Raw genomic sequence first — 21496 nt, forward strand, 5'->3', positions numbered from 1 at the left:
GTCCTACCTGAGGTGAACGTTACGCTCAAGGAAACACCGCGAAGTTTATAAACGGTTTGTTTTAGCTAAAAATGGGATTATTTAGTCATTGGTTAGCAATTATTTGTGTGAACAAGAGACTGAATTCCTACCTTTGTAGTCCAAAAGTGAGTTTGATGGCATTAAGCTGCTCAACGCAACATCAATGGGTGCAGCCTTCGTCCAATCACTGTCCTCAGAAACGTCGTTACGTGGGGTTTAGAAACGCGAATGCAAAAAGCCATTCAACATGTCCAACATGAGCCAATTGTAAATAATGTTCATAATATTTCTAAACAGTATCAAATTAGTTTTTAGGCTTTTAACAAGCAGAACCCTTCTTAAATATAAAGTTACATAAAGAACAAAAGAAATAAAGAAAGAACATAGCTAGGACCATATCGTTTTGAAAAACATTTTAATAATAATTAGTTTAATACGCTAATTTTCAGTTAGCATCATCCTTTATTTAATTATTATTAGTATTTTTTTAACATTATGTTTATTGGGTTTAAACCTCCACCCATAGTGCCACAAATAAACCATGAATAAAATTAAATAAGAAAACACAGTAAGGTTCTATCTAAGCATTCTGTCCTGTTACCCAAGTAAGAAATGAAGCTGCCCCAGTATTTGATAAAACAATCTTGATTAAAATGAGTATTATTGATGTTATTTATTGCTAATATATTGTCTTAAATCTTGGCTATAGGCCTAACAAGCACATAAACGCATAAAAAACACCCCAAAGTTTTTTTTAAATGTGAACTTGTAGCAAAACACAGTCCTCAAATAGCAGTTAAAGAATGCTGAATAAATTAATAAATTACAGTTAAAAATTAACATAAATAAATACATAAAAGGTCAAACAAAGTGTATGAAGACAAAGTTCCAGTGATATAGCTTCACAATCTTCTATGAATGCTTTAGGTGTGTTTATTATGGTGTTACTGAGTGATATTTTCCCATAAGATTGTACAGTAGGATGTGACAGCATCTGTAATAAAACACAATATAAGCATAAAGTTACAGTATAGTCTCTTTCATTTGTTTATGTAAAACCAACTGTGATTATTAATGCCAAAAATTGACAACATGTAAGCCCTAAAAGATAAAGTGCTAAAAAGTCATGGAATAGCTGTCATATCTTTGTTAACTGTTTATGTTTATACATAATCATAAAGTCAATATATCTGTTGCTTAACGTTTGGAGAAAAGAAATGAGTTATGCATCCCCAAATGAACAGCTGGTCATACATTTATGTTCTATTAAAGTAAAAACATAATTTAAAAAGACATGATTAAGATTTAAAATGTATATAAATCAAAAATAAAATGATCCTGTTGGCAGTGTTGGCAGGGTGTGCTTAAATGATTGAGCTATAAAAATGAATAATGAGGCGCTTTGACAGGTACAGATTTGAAAAGCTAATAAACAATAAAGCAAATAAAAGGCTCATCAGGACATTTCGAACACTTCTGAAGAGAAATGCTTTATGTCAATAACCTCTAAAGGCCTCTTGCTGTTTTAGAGTATGCTATTCACATGAGACGACAACTGGTTTTAAGGTTTACCACGGTTTGGAAAAGTCAAGTTTTTAAACCGCAAAATGTACTGTTATACTGTTCCTATGGTATATGTATGTTTTATTTTATTGTGTTTTATTATGTTTTTATTTATTTATTTATATATTTGCTGTAAAGAAATCTGTTTTTGAAACTAATGAAGACAGCAGAAGTCAATGATTTATTTGAGTTATTTAGCCTGATATGCTGATATGCCAAAACATTTTAAATGTTTCCTAAATTAAAATATATTGTGTTCAATGGGGTAAAAGTAAGTTTTTTTGTTTTTTTTACCCAGACATTTAAATACAACTTATTTTGGAGCAGTAATCACAATACCATACCGTGAATTTTTATCCAAGGTTTATCCAAGGTTATCATACCATGCATACACTAAAACAAATGGTTCAAAGATGATTCCTTGGATTTACAACTTTTTTGTAAGTTAAGTGGTTGTAAAAAAAATAATTTGAGCTGAATTTAAACAACAAACTTAGTTGAACATTACTCAATTTAATTAGTTTGTTTGAATTCAACAAATATAAATTGTTTGCAACAATTTTGCAGACATAATTTTTTTAAGTATCACTGTAGCTCAAAAATAAAAAAAATTCAATAGCCTCAATAAGCTGTAGTCATACACTTAAAAACTTTAAACAACAAAATCATGTTTTAAGAATAGCCATGTTAATAAAGGCTTTTTATTTTTATTTTTTCACGTACTTTTCGAGTGCCTTGGACCTATGATTTCATTATTTATCTTTATGAATCCCTTATCCAAAGCGCACCTACACTTTAAATACCCCTGAAGCACTTTTTGTTTGATTTTGGACACAAACAACTATGTTTGCTGGTTGCTCAAATTGCTTATTTTAAAAGAGCTGAAACAACACAATTCTTGAGTTTTCTTAGAGACAATGTAATTGTTTTATGTTCAGTCCACTTAAATTTGTAAAAACTAAAAAGTTAACTTTATTCCTTTATGTTGTCTCTACACAAATCGATCATGTGGAACCCAGCATATTTTACAGTGTATGAAGCTCATTCACATGTTATTACTCGATGCTGCTGATTTTTTGTTTACTTATTTTTTCTTTGTTCTTTATATAAGCACTCAAGAGCTTTTCTTTCCCGAAATTGTTCTATATACAAAGCCTGATTACCCTGGCAACAAGAAAAGGTGCTTGATCAAGCGCGAGGTCCACATAACTGGCCCCAATAAATACTTTGTAGCACTTAATTTAGTTCCATGCCGAGGGCCATTAGCTCCTACAGTCCGTCACTCAGCAACTGTGCGCCTGATGGAGAGTAAAGGCACAGCAGTGTCAATTTAATTAAATCCAGCTTGGTTGGGTGTGGCTGTTCATCAGCCGCGTGTAACACATTTCTGACAGGACCAGAAATTACTATTGATGCCTTTTTTGTACAGTGTTATTTTTCTTAAGTTCATTCTATTTAAAGATACTGCACTGCTGGTGTGCAAGAACAGAAGGCAAAACAGGGAATGTTTCAGCATTAGATAAAAGTAAATAGACAATCATTTGTAATTGTTTTCAATTCGTAATTTATTTATTTATATCCAAACAAATAGTTTGAAGAACAATGCAGGACAGATTATACACACATTGGCAGGAGTGGAGTTTATGTGTATAACATGTCTTTATTAAGTTTTTTCAAGGTTATACAATAAATCAAACCCCAATACCCAAAACTTACCCCAGACAGCTTTAGGGAAAAGTAAAAAAATTAAATAATAATCACTATAAATAAATAAATAAATAAATAAATAAATAAATAAAAAGAAATCTCATCATACACCAATTCATATTCTACAACTTCAGACTTCCAAAGCTTCTTCAATTTTTCACAAAGTTCAAAAAACACCTCCCAGATATCACAAAATTCAGAGGATTTTTGTTTTTGTTTTTCTAAAAAAGTCCAATGGAGGGACAATTAACATTTTCCAACATAAAGCAATACAACGTCTTGCTTGTATTTAACATAAATCAATCAATTTTCTTTCTTTAGTAGACAAAGCACAACTGTCTTTATATATATTCAATATACATAATCCAGGAATTGAAATGGAAATAAATTGAGAAATATATTGAGTCAAGAGTGAAGTTTATAAGCCGGTGAGGGCCATATGAGTAAGAAATGCTGTATTTTACTCTTTATTTTTATAGAAAAAGTTTAGAAATGACAGCATGACAGATAATTGAGCTCCAATATTTAAAAAAGTATCACATACTTGGTGTCTAAGTGAATCAATTACAATTTACAATGAATATTTTACATACTGATCAATACATATAACTCAATGCAACAAATTTGTCTAAAAAGAGACTAAATAACCCCATTTTTATTTTACTGTCTTTCAAATGGTCGTCGTGCTAAAATAATATTTTTCTGATAAACAGATTTAGCGTAATAACTCTAAGGATATACTGTTTTCTTTTAAGTGCCATTAAGATATCTGATAACCCTCATAATCTTGAAATAATAACCCTCATATCCTTAAGAAAACAACCACATCAACTGCATTTAAAAACATTTAAACTCACTGAAAATACCATGCAAGAAGTGATGAAAGTTAAAAAGAAATAAGAAAGAAATATGAATATAAATATGAACTATTTATACTCAGGATGTTTGATAAATTATATATTGTTGAATTATGACGAACAACAATTGGATTTTTTAGAATTGTATGCTATTTTAAGTCACTTAAAACTCATATCCAAAGATAATTGTGAAGATAAATGTATTATAATACGTGGCATGATTCTTTGTGTTTTGACTGGAATTTTTTAATGGGGTATTTGTGCACGGACTTTTAATTTCAGTCAGCCAGTCCCAGAGCTTCCGGTTAATTGTCATCCCATACAAAATTGCCATGTATAAGATCTGATTTCAGCTATCTTAACAGCGATCTTCACTGCCTGGCTGAGATATTACAAAGTGAGTATCAGACCAAACAGCAAGCACTGCATGAAATTATATTTTTCCACGCCATGTCTTTAAAATATGGAAATTAATTTTACCCCAGTATTTTCAATGAAGTTTCTGCGCTAGCTTGCTGCTAATAATGGCGCCTGCGTTTAAACGGTCTTTTAACTCTTTTTATGCTTTAGCAACCAAATAGATGCTCAAGTCTATTTAACTGATCATATTTGAATTCCATTACAACATCAGTGCTGTAAAAGGAAACTTATGAAATTGAAAATAGTCACATAAACCTTTCATCGGAAGTTCATCATTGGCTGACAAACACTAGCTCTGCATATAGTCCATTGATTTTATTAAAATGAAAAGACTAGACACTTTATTTTTATATTGTCCTCTCAGTTTACCATAACAACTGTGGTTTTGATGATTTATATGCATCATATATTTGTTTACTTATTTTAGATATCCACAAGGATACTCATAGGTCAACGTAAAACATTATCTCTTCATGTCCACTGAATATTTTGTCTGCAAATTTTCTCTTAACAAATAATCCTATTTTTAAAATGAAATTGACAAAACAAATCTGACAAATGAGACATTCACCAACTAATAACATTTGATTTTTATTTTAAATAAATGTTCAATCTTATCCTCAATGCACAGGGATAGATTTAGTGATTTTGGAGCAATTCCAGCCATATAGGGCCCAAGTCCTGAAATGCACCCCTTCTGCTTTTATTTAATTTTTATTCATATTGCTGTTTTTCATATCACTCAATCTTCTTTTTGACATTTTTATTGAACGCAATCCTACATTTTAAATGATTAATTTTTTTAAATTAATTTAAAACTTAAAAATAACACATATATATATTATATAAATTATATGGACTGCTCCATGATGAATATTTTATTTTGTAATATTATTACACAACATTACATTATTTTAATAATATTATATTCAACTGTATATTAAATAATATTTAATTACATTAAAATTGTATTTCAAACTCTCACCATACAAAATACGGTAGAAAACGATGTTATATATAGTTTATAGGTATGATTTATACTTCTTGATATTTATTGGGGGCCCCCCAAATTTCTGGGGCCCTAAGCAGCCGCTTACCTTGCTAATTAGTAAAATCCGCCCCTGTTAATGCATATCAAGAGCAATGTGATATGATTTTCTCCAATTTGTTTCACATCCTGACCATTTTGAATGTAAATTCTCTCCAGACAAACAAACAACTAACAAATTAAAGGCATTAAATTCATTTTAGTTTCTCAGGTTCTTCTAAGTTGCCCTTACATTTTTCTCCTCCGCCATTTCCTGTGGTTTGTACAGAATAAATCTGCTTCATAAACTTTCCAAATAAGCAAACATGTTCTCCTTAGTCACGGTTTGTGAGCAGAGCACATATACAGTCTTCATGCATTTAAAACAACCGAACAACATCCCAACAAGACATCACCAGGCCTGTGCAACTCCATAATTTGCATTCATTAGCCACGCAAGGTTTGATCATTCCCCGTTTTAACCACTTAAATATTATAGCTGCGAAACAACGAGCATCAAAGCGCAGTAAGGGGCCCAACAGTGCTTCGGCTGTATTAAAATCACAATCTGTCTAATTACAGGTACGCACACGGTCACGGCGGTGAGAAAAGGAGAATGTTTTCTGCCTGCGAGGCTTTTGCTAATGCACTGACTGGAATAAACTCTGCATGCTAGGAACTCAGGTGCCACACATTTCCTGTGCCCAAAGCTTTTAGCAACAGCCTTTTCCAGGTGAGAGCGAGACTGTGACTCGAGCCGTGAGTAAACATCGTCTCTCTCTTGATCCTGCAATAAGCCCAGTAATGAGGCCAAGCGCTTAGCATTAGGATCACAGAGAGCTCGTCTTCCTTCAGTCTCACGCCGCACAGTCAGACGCCGTTCGCCACTGCACACACTTCTTTTTTTTCCTCCTTGACTCAGTTCTGTGGGAGATGAGAACGTCTGCACGGGTGCCGTTAGTCACTATGGGATAGCAATTGCGTTTACAATAGGGGCTTTCTGAACAAACATGATGCTGTGAGGCCTGTCACGCAGCCATTTTTACAACGTGAATCAACACAGATCAATGTCTCGCAGGCCTTTTGATGCACCATAGTTGCAATTAATTGAGTGCAGTTGTTTGTCCTCACCACTACAGCATTACATTAGTCTAGGCTTGTGTTTAACTGTTCTTGCATAAAAATGATTCATTATTCATACATACATTATACATACATTCATTATTCTAAGTTTAAGTTTGTGTTTAACTGAACTTGCATCAATTTTTTTTAAATGATTAATTATTAAAGTAAATGTACTTTTTTTTAGGCTTTTAGATTTTTTGTTCATGTTAGGGAATGATTTAGTAGTTGGAATAGATTTAAAGCAACCTTTTTTACTCCAAGGCCCCCAATTTTAATAACAGACTAATATTTTTTATTTTATTCTGTTGAACTGACAAAGTTTCTCATTTTCAAACTTGATGTATTTTTTTAAAAGTATTTAATTCAAGATGAATTAAATAATAGTCGTTTAATAGTTTTTAATAACTGAATGCTTACATTAACTTTTTAAACCAGTTACTTTCCGAACAAATATCTTTTTTATTATCATTTATCTTTTATACTTTACTTTTAATTCTCTTTTTTAAGGAAGAAAAAAAATACAAATAATAAATAAAAAAATTATTTAAAAAATACAATAACACATTGGAACTTAACTGAACAGTTGACTGGTCACATATTTCCTTACAGATCACATTGACAAATACATATAAAGATCAGTTTACACTGTGTAAAGGCATTATCCATTTGTAATTTTAAAAGAAAAAGTCATCCTCTCCATATTTTGAACATTAGATACGATATCCAACCTTTCAGATTTTGTAGAGGGTTCGAGTTGTAGCCACTTTCGAGTTACAGCTTTCTGGTTGCTAGAAGTATTTTTAATAAACACTTGTCTTTTACGATTAAGTTGGTTGCAATATTTCCCAGGTAAATTGTTGTTATAGAAAAGTCCATTCTATCAGCAAAAATATTCCGTATTACTTTCATTACATCCTTCCAATATGACTGAATTGGCAATTCCAAAATCTGTGAAAATGGTTTGCTAAATCTTCTCCACATCTCCTCCAGCACTGTTCTCTGTCCTTCGCCCATGTTTGCATGCGTGTTAACTTGGGGGTTATAAAGTTAGAATCTTACCAGATTCCTCTAGCAAAAATCTCACCACATACCAGAGCTGGAAGAGGTGGCCTGTTCTGAGCAGATATTTAACCAATCTTCCTCTGAGATAACAAGGTTGGATTCTCTCTCCCATTTTCCCCCATTCCACATTTGAGGAAATTAAACTACTATTTCATTATTATTATTATGTTAAAGCCTTACATAACTGTGAAATACCAACAAAATAAATAAATAAATAATAATAATAATAATAATAAGAAGAAGAAGAAGAAGAAGAAGAAGAAGAAGAAGAACATTCTTATTAAACAATTGCTTTAATTTGAATTAACTATGTGAATAACTGGCATAAATGTGTAAACATTGAGTTATAAAAATGATTAATACTTATTATAAAAATAACATTAATTAATTTTAACTGTACGTTTCTGGATTTAAAATCATTATTCCCTCATACACAGTTTTTTTGCAAGAAGCCTGGCTTTTAAATTACAAAATAAAATATATGTTGGAAATTAATTTAATAAGCAACACAATTTTAGTTTGCCTTATCTTATTATTTTATATCTTCTTTTTTATTTTATTTTGCAACCCCATTAGGAGTTTTTAAGGCCCCCTAGTGGGCCCTGGGACAATGGTTGAGATGTAATGTTTACACACTATTTTATGGTCACGGCTTGATGTATTTACAGAAATTAATTACAGTTGTAATAATATGTAGGTATTAAAGCATAATGTAAATAAGTAGCCAATTCACAAAATAAACACATTACAAAATAAAAGAGTTGTATCAAGTGATTAATTAAAATGCGAGTATAATAGTGACATAACTGAATGCAGCAAATACATTTAGAGTTAAATTCTCGGTGTTGAAGCATTTCAGAGTAAAGTGCTGACATTATAGAGTTAGATTTTGATAAATGAATATAATTGGAGTTAGAATCCAGTGCAAAATCAAGGATAACTATAAGGTTAGTATGTAAACATTTAAAAAAAAAAGTGAATACATTTAACTTCATTACACAATTAAATTACACAAATTAAGTTGTTGAACCTAGCCATAATAACCTGTTTAGGAGTTCACCACATCCACACTTGAATTCAGTTTGGTTGATAATTAGCCTAATATCAAGCCACAAACATTACAAAAGAGTTAATCTACATCAAAAGCTTGTGCCCTAGCTACTTTTAAAACATTTAGAAATATTACAGACAGCATATCGTTTTCACGTCACGTGAATCTATTAAAATGACAGATATGATTTCTCGAGCTCAGCGTTGTGGATGTGCGGCGTGTTTGTAACCCCGTGACTGCACGCTTGTGTTTTTATTTGATGCTTGGGAAAAGAGCACCACTTGGGTGGTTGGAGCCCAGGCAGAATCCCGAAGTCTAACTAACCTTTAATCCTTAATCCTCAACCCAAACCTGACCCTTCCTGCATTTACCCGCGTCTAGTTGTCGGACGCCTGTCTTAAACATGCTTAACCCAAAACATTAGGTGTTCTCTGCTGAAAATCAACGGTACTTTTTTATTAAACATTAACTAATTATTAAATCACAAATATCATTAAATACTCAGGTAACACTATACAATAAAGTTCAATATATAATAAATAAAATAATGAATAGCTATGGGGGTTATTACTTTGGTTCACGTCATTTAGCATAATGAAAATAAAGTCGTTCGCAGCCTACTTGTAAGAGAAGCAACACTTTGGAATTTTTAACAATGAATTAGCAAATGTTTAACTTTGATTATTCATAAATGTTGTACAAGTATTGTTTATTTTTAGTCCATTTTAGTATAACTAACATCAACTAAGTCAAAGCCTACGTTTTCATATTTAGTTTCATATTAAATGTAATTGTTGAACAGTGTCCGATTTTCTTCAGCCTATACAGCCACACGTGTATCATTGCGGTTATTATAATTATTATCAATAACATACTGTAGGTATGATAAATAAATTATTTGTCAGCTGTGAACTTTCGACTCTTTACGTTAAGGAGTGTCAATAATATCGTTCCCCATAACATAGATAACATAATATCAATACCGCATGAAAAGCTATAAATGTCAGTTTTATTTAAAATACATTTCAATGATTGGGTGATCATTTGTGACGTATGCTTGAATTTGATGTTAACTGGTTGGACAAAGAAATTAACAACTTATCATCATCATCATCATCATCATCATCATCATCATAATATAAATGATTACACCGAGTCACATTGTAAGAAAAAATAAAAACACAATACCTTCAGGTCCAAAGTCAGTTTGTTGCTGAACTTTGATCTCCATTTATCACAGGTAAGCCTGTTAGTAATCATATTTCCATTTAAAACTGCTTCCTCATTTCCCTGTGACAGTCACTGTGGAAGGAACCACCATGATCAGGTGAGCTTTTGCTTGTTTTGACTCTCTGTAAGTTTCTATATTTTAAAAAATATTTTTCAGTATCCAAAGATATAACCATGAACACTTGTGTGTTTTGTTTCCCACATTAAAGGTTTTCTGTTGTAATCTGCCTATCAGTGCTGCTGTTCAGCACTTTGGCCAAACCATACAGACCCAGGGTATGTTTAACTTCTAATATGGACACTCTTAATTTACAGAAAAATATTTGGACTGTCTTATGTTACAAAAAGAAGAAAATAAACAATGGCTATAGTCACTTTTAATTACAGCTGTTTTTACAAGGTCTGCCATGACCCTTCTTGCCTTTCTGAGCATGAAGAAAAGATGTAAACAAGTTGACTTTCATTTTGACGTAGATTCAGAATCTATCTCTGATCACTGATTTGTGTATGTTATAAATATATCTAAGAGTTAATGTTTGGCTTGTTACTTTTATAGGAAAGAGCATTCAAGGCTGACAATGCAGTTCAGGACACTATAGCGTACGTACATGTCTATGTAAAAAACTACAAATAAATAAATAAATAAATAAATAAATAAATAAATAAATAAATAAATAAATAATCTCACAAATAATTTAATCAAGATCATCTTTTTTTTTTCCAAAGCAGTTTTGATGAGAAGATGATCCTAGAAATGAAGGAGGTGGAGCCAAAGGAGGATATGGATATTACAGATTTTGACATCGATCCTGACATGATGGTTTGGAAAGCTGCAAAAGACGAAATCCTGCAGAAATACAACCGACCTGAAGAGGATAAAGACGCGATCTACCACCCCTTTGACATAAAACATCCAGTTGACCCTGAAATCTATGTTCAGCCACAAGGATATGATCGGGTACTGAAGTATGACAAGCCAGAAGAAGACAGAGATGATATGTACCATGGCAGGTTTAATGCAGCCGAGGAGCCAATCAGAGGAGAGGAGGATGTAATTGGAGGTAATAATGTCAGACCCATTTACTCAAGCCCCGAAGAGGACAAAGATGACCTGTACCACGCCAATGTCAGAGGACATCCCTCTGACCAACAGGCTCAGCCGATTCATTTATTTGCCATACGCCCCAAAAGGGTGCACACAGAACCAGAGGTAGACCTGGATGATGTTTATCATAAGCAATGATTAATTTAAGTCATGTCTAAGGGACTACAATTATGGATCATATCCTTTTAATTCAAATGAAAACATTTATTTAATTGAAAATGTGCATGTCAAAATGTTCAGCATGTCTTGAACTCATCAATAACATAATTAATAAGCCTTATTAACTTATTGTTTATTGCTGAATGTTTTAAACGAATGTAGGAATCTTTAATTTTGAAAATATATAACACAATGACTGAATGCATTTTATAAGACTGGCAAATGTATTATATTTCATTGTTTTTAAAATAAGCTATTCACAAAGCTTACTTGAATGAAAGCGCAAGTTGCTCACAAAATGAACTGCGATCAGCTGTGGATTGAGCTATACCTGAGAAGCTAAACTAAAATAAATGTTATTTTTAAAATTGTTTTATTAAATAAATTGCCTGAATTTCTTAACTCTTTTTTAATATGAATTGTTTTAATGCTTACAGAGATTATGAACAGAAAGAAAAATATGTTTGTCATCAAAATAAAAAAATAAAATGAATAACTTACATTTTTATACAATTATATGCAATCATTTTTTAATGTAAGTGCAATATCTATAGGATCTTTGGTCTACTAACTTTAGCACTGACAAAGAGCTCTCTTCTTTCAGCATTGTTCACCAGGAGAAATGACACCTTTCTTGATGATGATATTTCCATACAGTGCAGTCTCCCTAACAGAGAGATTTAAAGACCATCTATTATTATTGTTGTTATTATTATTATTATTATTATGTAGACCACAGATAAATAATAAATAAATAAATGCTCACCCAGTTGCAACTACAGCAAATGCTTTCTTTGCACGCTCATAAAATGCAAAGCGCTCAACAGACTTCATGTTACCCTGAGGGAAAAAATGTATTTAGAAAAAAAGTTAATTTCCATATACAGAATACACAAAATGTTAGTAGTAATGAATTGTCATCATCATATGGGTTACGACTTTATTTGTTTGTAACAGCTTACATCTGATCCTGCTTGTTTTAGGATTTCTGAGTACTGGTCCCATATCGGCACTTTCAACCCCCTTAATAAGTCACTAGGCACAAGGTCCATGACAGCTGCCTAACAATTCAGACAAAACCTACAATTATGTAAAGTTACATACATGAGCAAACTGAGTTTAACTTTCAAAAACTGCCACATGTCAGTACTCACCGACTCATCATAAGTATCGAGAGGAAAAAGCTTCAGGATTGCCTTCAGAAGTTCTGGTATACGCACACCTTAAAACAGTTACATTGGATAAACATTGCAATTAATGTTTATTGCAAAATTATGAATAATTTTCTCAAATTACAAGGATGTACAAAATAGCTATTGCTTTTGTAAATTCATAATAAATAAACATGAGATTTGCATTAAAGCATCAGATCTCTATTTATAATAACACTTTCAGCAGTTTCTTTTTTTTAAATATACAATTTACATTTCATAGGTTTTCACTCATGTGACATACCATCCGCTCTTATCTCCACCGGACCACATTTACAAACAGATGAGGTTGGAAAATTTGCATCTGCAAGAACTAAAAAAGTGACATGAAGACAATCGTTCATTTCTTATAACGTTAGGTATATTATTGTTGTACGATGTCTCGTCTGTTCATAAGATAAACCAGAGCCACTTAAAGCTGTAGACGGACAGAAAACCGACGCTTTTCAACATCAGCGGGAGTCGAAAGAGTGGATATGTGCTTTGGCTTAGCGATAATAAAAATGTGACATTTTTATGAGAGACAGCCTACAGAGATTTTGAGTGACATTTTGATGATCGAAATGAAAGCGCAAGTTGCGCGGTGAGGAGCGCAGCCAAAGTCAGATCACTTCCCGGTTTGCTGGCGAACTAGGATTTATATATATGGCGACTTTAAATCGTATCTATCTTGATGACATAATGTATGAACCCGAACAGATAGGTGTATCGTCCTGTATTTCTCCAGACATTACGTGCGTTAATGTTACCTACAGCTTCAGAAGGTTTGGCTTGACGTTCGTAAAAACAGACATGCTGTGATCTGATCTCATTATCGACTTACCTAGTTCATCTCCATGGCCCATTTGCGCCAAAACATACAATAATTCAGGCGTAAGTACTGAGGGGATTCCTTTAAGAATAACCATTTCTAAGCAGTGACAGCACACGAGCAAGTTTGTGAGGAATCATGTGACTGTTTGATGTCTTTCAATTGGTTAAACGCAATAAGGGCTACGTTTTAGACGCAATCTGCGTTAGTCTACGTAATTTCCGTACCAGACAGTATCCTATCCTACTTTTTTACTTTATTTCTTCATACGACTGGTTATTATGTCTAGTTTGGTTTCATAATGAAAAGTTATTTAAGAGGATTTTAATATGTTTAATATGAACGTACTTTTTTGCAAGAGACCTAAAACTTTGAGACAGATTAACTTAAACAGATAAACAGGGTAAAATAGTGCTATTTAAAGTTGCGTCGAGGTAACCATAACGCATTCGAGTCGATATTAGCTCAGAACATTTAAACGTTACAGTTATTTGTCAATTATTGTTTTGTATGTAGCATAATTATATGCCCAGCAGTTATTTGAAATGTAGGTTATTTCAAATTAATATATATATACTTTAAATAACTTACATTTTAAATAACTTCTGGGGATATAATTATGCTACATACAAAACAATAATTGACAAATAACAGTAACGTTTAAAATTACTAAAATATTTAAATGTAGCATATCAACAGGTGTTTTCAAAACAATGTTTCAGATTACAAACGACTCCGCAAAAACGGCACAGACTACCATATTGTATCTTGACCACACAGGCTAATTAGGCGAATCTCGACGTAAAACCAAAATGTTGTGAAATATATCCTATAGGCTTACGTGTGGCGACTTCATCCCATCACTAAAACCACGACTCTGAGGTGATTTTTAACGCATATTATTTCAATTGTATTGACAATAAATTCACAAGGTGATGATGCTTAAAACTTAAATGCCCAAAATGTCTAAGAAAATTATATTGTCAGTATAAGGTAAATTATGCAGATATACAAGACTTGAAAGATTTTTTATATATAGGCTAGCCTGTTTGAAACATTTATATAAATAAAAAAAGAAAAGAAATTAACCCGCGTCGAGATGAAGAAGGACACCTCGACGTGTTGCTGTTACTGATGAAGAGGAGCTGCTGCTGCTGCTGATGTGGTTACAATTCAGAGAAATTTGCCCCAAAAGAGGTGTGTGTGTGTGGAGGCTTTGCAGCTGCGAAATGTAGAGTGAAAGATGGAAGACTGATGGAAGAAAAGACATTCGGAGGAGCCAAGACTGTCTGATCAGTTCAAAGCTCTTTTCTTTTACCGAGGAGCCATGCTGTTCCCTCTTTGGTTCTGCTTTTTTAAATGAGTTTATCACGCTATGAGGAGCTGCCTCTGCCAAAATGTAACGTTTTGCCCCTTTTGTCTGCGCTGAGCGCCTCAATTCGGTCTACATTTATTATTTTGACCTTTCGTTAGCAGGGGATAGACTTCAAAGTGGAACCTCTCTTTTGCTGTCTTTAAGGAGACCTTTGTGCAGTTGCGGTGTGTGGAGAGAAAGTTTTTTCTCCTCTTTTAGAAGTTTTGTTCCAGGGGCTGAGAAGAAAGCTGGACTCTGAGGGAATATTGAATGAAAATTAAAATCAATTAGGCTATGGGCTTTTGAGAGTGTTTGGAAAGACGCCGTGCGAAGAAAAAAAGGAGCCGAGATTTTCAAGTGAGAAAATGCTCTCAGTTGATGTGCGACTGAGATGAATAGGCTCGTCTTATAATTACATTTGCTGTGGTCTTTCTGGACGCCGTTTTGTCAGATAAAATGGTCGGCGTTTAATGCGTAAAAGTGGGCTGTAGGTCCTCTGGTGACATTTAACATGACATGTGACGATTAAGCGACGTTGAAAACCTTGCAGTTACTGATAAATAATTAGAAAGTTTGAGCGGCTTGGTTTAAACGTTGCGACATTTCATACATTTCAATTTACGCTATGCAAATCGAGAAAAAAGGCTATTTATCAAACAATCTTAAAAAAGAAAGAGTTTATATTAATAAGATGCAAGAAAACATATAACCTAATTAAAGTACAGCCTATACCGTCCTCAAAAACAAGCTATTGGACTTAATTAAAAAAAGTATAGCTTTGTTAAAAACTTTAAAGAAAACAAGCTTAGATTCTATTATCTTTTAATTTTATCTTATTGTTGAACTATACAGTTCAGGATACAGCTCGAAACCTGCATCAGCCTATATGCCTATCAGCCTTTTTTGTATAGCCTATACAGTCTACAAAGAAACTAGCTGCTTTTAAAATTTTTATTTGCTCTACATCAAATTAGAGCAATTAATACAATTAAATGATAAAATTAAATGATAATACAAGTATTTTAGCTCAACAGAAGAAAATTCATTTCAAGATTTCTTCATTACCGCTACAAAATAGCCTACTAGCAGTCATTTTATTTTTCTCACTGAATTCTCTACACGAGTGACTGTAAATACAACCACAGCACCACCTAGTGTGTACAAAGAGAAATAACGAGATATCACGTCTTCTGTTAATCCATTTGTTCGAATGACTAGATCAGAGGTGCCCAAAGTAGGCAAATGGCCCGTGTTAAACTCTGGTTTGGCCCGCCATCCTATCTGAAAGGAGAGGGAGAATGATAGGGAGTTGGTTAGGGCGAATGCCTTTGACAGAGTCTGTCATTTCTAATTTAAGGTTACCTTTTTGTTTCTTTGTTGAATTGAGGAGCTATAAAAAAGCTAACTGAGATTAAATATCATAAATGAATCAGACTTTTAAAATGTAATTACTGCCACTTGACAGAGAGGACAATGCACAAGACATCAGTAAGCAAATCAAGGCAAAGGCAGGATCAGCCTGACTTGTGTATTCAGCATTGAACTCCATTGTGTTACAAATGGGAGTGTTTATGTTTTTACTATAATAAGTTCATTATAAAACGTTAAAAATGATACTGCATAATTAATATGTTTTAAAGCAAGGTTTTCTAGTTATTTTTAAATATTGGCAAATAAAATTAGGAAATTACACAAGGCAAATTGTTAATATGGTTTGGTATATTCAACGTCGACCTCCCTCAATCAAGTTTGGTTTTTGGCTCTTTAAAAGAAAAGGTTTGGGCACCCTTGGACTAGATCAACATGCACATTCAAATCAGAGAACCTTCACAAAAACTTAAAACAGTGTTGTGCAGTGATTATGCAAACAGTTTAGGAAGGCTACGGCAATGACCTCTTCAATAATGTTCAAATGTATGTCGCAATGCATGAATGAGCATTTCAATCCTTCATTTACAGTGCAACAACAAAGATTTAATACCAGATCATCAATAATACCAGACAATGATTAAAAAAAGACTATATATAGATCATCTGAGCTAAATGTGAAGTCACTGTACTACAGTTCAACAACCTAATTTTATAAATCTTCATGGATTTGTTATAAATGCTTGATGAGAGAGTTAAGGCAAATTAGAGTACTTTAATTTCAGTATTTGATCACAAACTAATCATGGTTTAAAGGTCACCACATTTTTTTTTCCACTGGAATTTTACTTGTCCTGGAAAGCAGCCTTTCTCTTCTCAACAAAGGCAGACATGCCCTCTTTTCTGTCCTCCTGAAAACGAGAACACAGCAAGTTCAAGTATGAAGTCATTTTTCTTCTTCAAAAAGGGAAATTAATAAATGGAAGAGAAGTGACGCACCGTAGCAAAGGTTGCATGGAACAATCTTTTTTCAAACCGACTACCCTCAGCTAAAGTCAGTTCAAACGCTGCAGACAAAAGTCATTAAAACTGTCAAAACTTCTACATATGATTTTTTTTGTAGTCAAATTTGGATGCATTAATCTGTTTTAACTAGAAAAGTGCATTACCGGCATTAACAGATTCCTTTGCCATAGCTGAGACGAGTTTGGAATTGCCAGCGATTTTCTCTCCACATTTGATCGCTTCTGGAACCAGCTGATCCACAGGAAATACCTTACTAACCAGGCCTACAAAGAAGAATACATTAGTCCAGTGTTTCCCAACCCTGTTCCTGGAGGCACACCAACAGTTCATATTTTGGATGTCTCCCTTTTCTGACCCATTAACTTCAGGTGTTGGAGTCTCTTCTGATGTTATGATAAGTTGATTCAGGTGTGTTTGATTAGGGAGAGGTTGAAAATGTGTACTGTTGGTGTGCCTTCAGGAACAGGGTTGGGAAACACTGCATTAGTCCACATATTAAAGTAAGAAAAGAAGAAAAAGGCGGTAGTGCAAAAGTAAATTTAAAAGACAAACCAGACTGTTTAGCCTCCTGGGCTGAGATTCGGTCTCCAGTGAGAACCATCTCCATCGCAAGGGATTTTCCAACAGCTCTTGTAAGCCTCTGAGTGCCACCAGCACCTGGAACAACAAAAAGAAGAAATATTGAGATCTGTAAGTATTGCCATTTATATTTATTTGTCATTTGTAAAAAGCATAAAGAGCAAGCTTTACTGTACCAGGAATGGTCCCGAGCAGAATTTCTGGCTGTCCGAACTGTGCTTTCTCTCCAGCATAAATGATGTCACACATCATAGCAAACTCACATCCTCCCCCAAGCTGGAGAAGACAGAAAGCTTTATGTTTATGCTTAAATGTAAATTAATGTTAAAAGTCTTTTAGGTGAATGTATTAAAAACATTTACCCACCGCAAACCCATTGACGGCAGCAATAACAGGCTTTTTGACCGTCGATACCCTGTTCCAATGTGCCAAGAAATTTCCACCATAACACTCTTGGAAGGTTCGATTCTGCATCTCTTTAATGTCAGCACCAGCTATCACAGCAAATAAAACATACAACGACAGTTTAAAAGCAGTTCAATACAACACAACTTCCTTCCTTGACAGCTTCATACCTGCAAAGGCTTTTTCGCTTCCGGTGACGACGATTGCTCCCACTTCACTGTCCATCTCAAATGCATCAAGCGCTTTGCCCACCTCCAGCATGAGTCCATCACAAAGAGCATTCAGGGCCTTGGGTCTGTTCAGCTGGATGAAGCCAACATTCTTCTTTTCGCCCTTTTTGTCCACCAGAATGTACTCATACTGGACACCTGCAAAGGACATGAGAGTAAAGGTCAAAATAACTCATGATGGCTCCATGCGATTTTTAATAAATGATTATGAAATATACATCACCTCAGAATTGCTGACTCGGCTTTTAATTCTGGAGATATCTCTAATATTCTCATTGTTAGTATTCATTTATTGATAATTATAAGTGTTTCAAATGAAAACTTGCGAACAGAAGCATAGCTTCATTCATTCATTCATTCATTTTATTTTCATCTTAGTCCCTTTATTAAACTCGGGTCACCACAGCGGAATGAACCGACAACTTATCCAGCATATGTTGTACGCAGCAGATGCCCTTCCAGCTGCAACCCATAACTGGGAAACATCCATACACACTCATTCACACTCATACACTATGGACAATTTAGCCTACCCAATTCACCTGTACCACCTGTTTTTGGACTTGTGGGGGAAACCGGAGCACCCGAAGGAAACCCGCGCGAACACAGAAGCATACCTGCAGCTACTAAAATGCAAAATGGCTATTTTTCAGTTTATGTTGATAAAAAGATTATGAGAGTTTTTCAAAATAACTAGACTTTCCAATTCTTTGCCATTGATGGTTAAATTTGTTATCAGTGAAAACTGTGCCAAGTCCGACACCAATTTTATTTGCTTTAAGCTATTTTTTTCATTATTGATAAGCAAGTAACACTCAAAATTGAGGTAAAGTTGGTTTTATATTCGCACATTCGTTCAGTGACAGCTCCTATTGAGGTGAAGTTGGTTTTTATACTCGCTCATTCAGACTTTCTCCTTAATATAATTTCAGAAAAGTATTCATTGCTTATTCTGAATAGTGAAATTATATTAGCAGTCAATGACTTTCAAAGTACACCACTGTTCACAGTCAATTAAATAGCGCTAATGTTGTTTTGAAGTCATACTTACATGTAATTTCAGTCAGAATATTCAAAATACTGTGGTAAACAATATGAGGAGCTGTCACTGAACGAACGTGCGAATATAAAACAAACGTTACCTCAATTCAGCTCCTTATATTGTTTACCACAGTATTTTGAATATGCTGACTGAAATTCCATGTAAGTATGACTTTAAAACAACATTAGCACTATTTAATTGACTCTGAACAGTGGTGTACTTTGATAGTCCTTGGCTGCTAATATGATTTCACTATTAAGAAAAAGCTATGAATACTTTTCTGAAATCATATTATTAAAGGAGAAAGTCTGAATGTGTGAATATAAAATCAACTTTACCTAAATAATCTCAAACACATTCAGCAATAACGTACGTTCACAGTCAGAAAACCAAAGCAGACAAATGACGCAAGTTTCCATCCAAAGCTATACTCCAGTGACATTGAAAACAAAGCGATCATTTTTATCTACACATGATTGTTATTACCTGAACTGTATTGCTTTGTCGCTGCTAAAGCAGAGGGCAGCAGTTTGCTGTGTTTGAGAAGTAACCCTGTGGATCTGCAGAGCAGCGCCATGGTTGTGTACAGGGTCAAGGGTAGCGCTGCTGAAGTCGCGCTGGTTGGCTGTCAACGGTGACGTCAGCGTAGTCAGGATGCCAGGTAGTGTAACAAAATCGACGTCTGCTAACAGTTCTAATCAAGCTAGAACGAGGCGAGTAATTATTTTTATTTACTCTTATAATCCTTGTATTTTCACACCTATCCACACCATAACGTGCAAAACAGTCACTGCCAATGGAATAAATTACATTTTATACGTTCCTTTTAGCCAGTGGTGAATGTAATGGTCTATTAGTATTATTCATACTCGAATTATAGTTATGATTATACATAGCACACACATCCTATTTCATAGTCTATTTGCTATTAATTAATCTTTTCAGATATAATGTATTATTTTAGTCTACATTATTGTATAGAATTTGTACTATAACAATAATGTGTGATTCGTCACCTTTTATAAACTGTTTTTGTTAACTGTTATAAAACTGTAAGAAAAAAGAGGATCCCAGCACTATTTTGGTAAAGGGGATACATTTATTTATAATACATCTCTGGTTATACAATAAAACATATATTACAGGTTTCAGCTTTCTTACTTCTAAGTAACTGGAGTTTTTTTCACACTATAAAATTATAAACAGTTAATAAATATAAGCGTTTTTTTTTACATCCGAGAAAACAGCATCTGCTCCGTTCAGTTGCGTCTGTTTATTGCGCATTGATGACCGGATTAAGATGGCCGCGGCGTTGACGTATCGAAGCAATGGACCGAGGCGGACCACGAGGCGTCTAGCTGTTTTTTACATAATGATTTGGCCTATATTTTGAGACACAAAGTTGTGACTACATTGCTCTCTGGTGGCTTAAACTGAACTATATTTTATTTTTTTAGAGATTACATACAGGTTAGATACAGATTAAATTACTACAATAAGCCTAAAAAATAAGACGTTTATGCATGCAAAATAGAATATAAACATACAAAAGTTAGTCAAACTAAGAATCAAATGCTATTATTTACTCAAAAGATAATAAACTCAAAAGATAGCGTTAGAGGGACCCGAATTCTTAACAGAATTATTATTATTATTATTATTATTATTATTATTATTATTATTATTATTATTATTATTATTATTATTATATTCTACAGTGCTTCACGGAAATCGCGCACTGGACCTTTAAAATGATTGGCGTTGCTATGGTTACCAAAGTCAGTGGCGTTCTAAAAAAAAGAATGTGTTCGAAAACCGTCGATGACGTTGAGAAACTAGTGTGAGCTGCATTAAGTGTCTGGCCATCGCTGACATTAGCGGTATGTAAAGATCTCTCTAAAAGTGTCATTTTAGGTTATTATATTTGGTTGTTTCAACGTGGTTTTGGCGAAGGACACTAAAGATTTTATTTTTTCTTTCTGTCATATTGTTTCAGCTTATTATATGAGTTTTTCCACGTCTCTTTTTTCGGTTAGACTGTAGATTGTACTGAATGTTGGTGAAACTGGAATCTGCTGTATTGTCGACTTGTCAATTTTAGGATTTTTAATATATAAATAACCTATTTATAATCGTAGAATGC

General features: G+C 33.6%; 3 protein-coding genes across 6 annotated transcripts; 1 reads left to right on the plus strand and 2 right to left on the minus strand.

Annotated features, from left to right (window-relative positions):
• Positions 1-915: 915 nt before the first annotated feature.
• On the minus strand, positions 916-13517 carry fuom (fucose mutarotase). Of its 3 annotated transcripts, XR_008838712.1 has the most exons (8): positions 13362-13517; positions 12783-12851; positions 12482-12549; positions 12290-12388; positions 12094-12167; positions 11900-11994; positions 10022-10135; positions 916-1015 (listed from the first exon to the last, which is right to left on the minus strand). XR_008838712.1 is itself a non-coding variant. In XM_056471199.1 (7 exons), exons 1-6 carry the CDS (start codon positions 13444-13446, stop codon positions 11928-11930), a joined length of 462 nt encoding a protein of 153 aa, XP_056327174.1. In that variant the 5' UTR covers positions 13447-13517; the 3' UTR covers positions 9958-10135; positions 11900-11927. The 3 variants fall into 3 exon arrangements, 2 of the variants coding, with proteins under 2 accessions (XP_056327174.1, XP_056327173.1); XM_056471199.1 differs by lacking the exon at positions 916-1015 and having other exon boundaries at positions 9958-10135; XM_056471198.1 differs by lacking the exons at positions 916-1015; positions 10022-10135 and having other exon boundaries at positions 11581-11994.
• si:ch211-217g15.3 (uncharacterized protein LOC368914 homolog) lies at positions 10063-11729 on the plus strand. 2 transcript variants are annotated; one of them, XM_056471196.1, is made up of 4 exons: positions 10063-10160; positions 10273-10339; positions 10620-10663; positions 10790-11729. In XM_056471196.1, exons 1-4 carry the CDS (start codon positions 10153-10155, stop codon positions 11304-11306), a joined length of 636 nt encoding a protein of 211 aa, XP_056327171.1. In that variant the 5' UTR covers positions 10063-10152; the 3' UTR covers positions 11307-11729. The 2 variants fall into 2 exon arrangements, with proteins under 2 accessions (XP_056327171.1, XP_056327172.1); XM_056471197.1 differs by having other exon boundaries at positions 10064-10160; positions 10793-11729.
• Positions 13518-16655: 3138 nt separating the features above from the next.
• On the minus strand, positions 16656-19964 carry echs1 (enoyl CoA hydratase, short chain, 1, mitochondrial). Its single transcript, XM_056471396.1, has 8 exons — positions 19840-19964; positions 18252-18449; positions 18043-18170; positions 17853-17952; positions 17650-17754; positions 17241-17360; positions 17071-17138; positions 16656-16982 (listed from the first exon to the last, which is right to left on the minus strand). Exons 1-8 carry the CDS (start codon positions 19928-19930, stop codon positions 16917-16919), a joined length of 876 nt encoding a protein of 291 aa, XP_056327371.1. The 5' UTR covers positions 19931-19964; the 3' UTR covers positions 16656-16916.
• Between the last annotated feature and the right edge of the window lie 1532 nt (positions 19965-21496).

The sequence above is a fragment of the Danio aesculapii genome, chromosome 13 (assembly GCF_903798145.1).
Source record: "Danio aesculapii chromosome 13, fDanAes4.1, whole genome shotgun sequence".
In the NCBI taxonomy this organism is placed as follows: Eukaryota; Metazoa; Chordata; class Actinopteri; order Cypriniformes; family Danionidae; genus Danio; species Danio aesculapii.

Coding starts and splice junctions, on each gene's coding strand:
- si:ch211-217g15.3 (XM_056471196.1), top strand. Junction 10,340..10,619: donor CCAAACCATACAGACCCAGG/GTATGTTTAACT, acceptor TTACTTTTATAG/GAAAGAGCATTCAAGGCTGA. Junction 10,664..10,789: donor GCAGTTCAGGACACTATAGC/GTACGTACATGT, acceptor TTTTTTCCAAAG/CAGTTTTGATGAGAAGATGA.
- fuom (XM_056471199.1), bottom strand. CDS start 13,446: ATGGTTATTCTTAAAGGAATCCCCTCAGTACTTACGCCTGAATTATTG. Junction 12,550..12,782: donor GGTGGAGATAAGAGCGGATG/GTATGTCACATG, acceptor AACTGTTTTAAG/GTGTGCGTATACCAGAACTT. Junction 11,995..12,093: donor TTTGCTGTAGTTGCAACTGG/GTGAGCATTTAT, acceptor TCTCTCTGTTAG/GGAGACTGCACTGTATGGAA.
- echs1 (XM_056471396.1), bottom strand. CDS start 19,930: ATGGCGCTGCTCTGCAGATCCACAGGGTTACTTCTCAAACACAGCAAA. Junction 17,953..18,042: donor CTGCCGTCAATGGGTTTGCG/GTGGGTAAATGT, acceptor TGTCTTCTCCAG/CTTGGGGGAGGATGTGAGTT. Junction 17,361..17,649: donor CCAGGAGGCTAAACAGTCTG/GTTTGTCTTTTA, acceptor TCTTCTTTGTAG/GCCTGGTTAGTAAGGTATTT.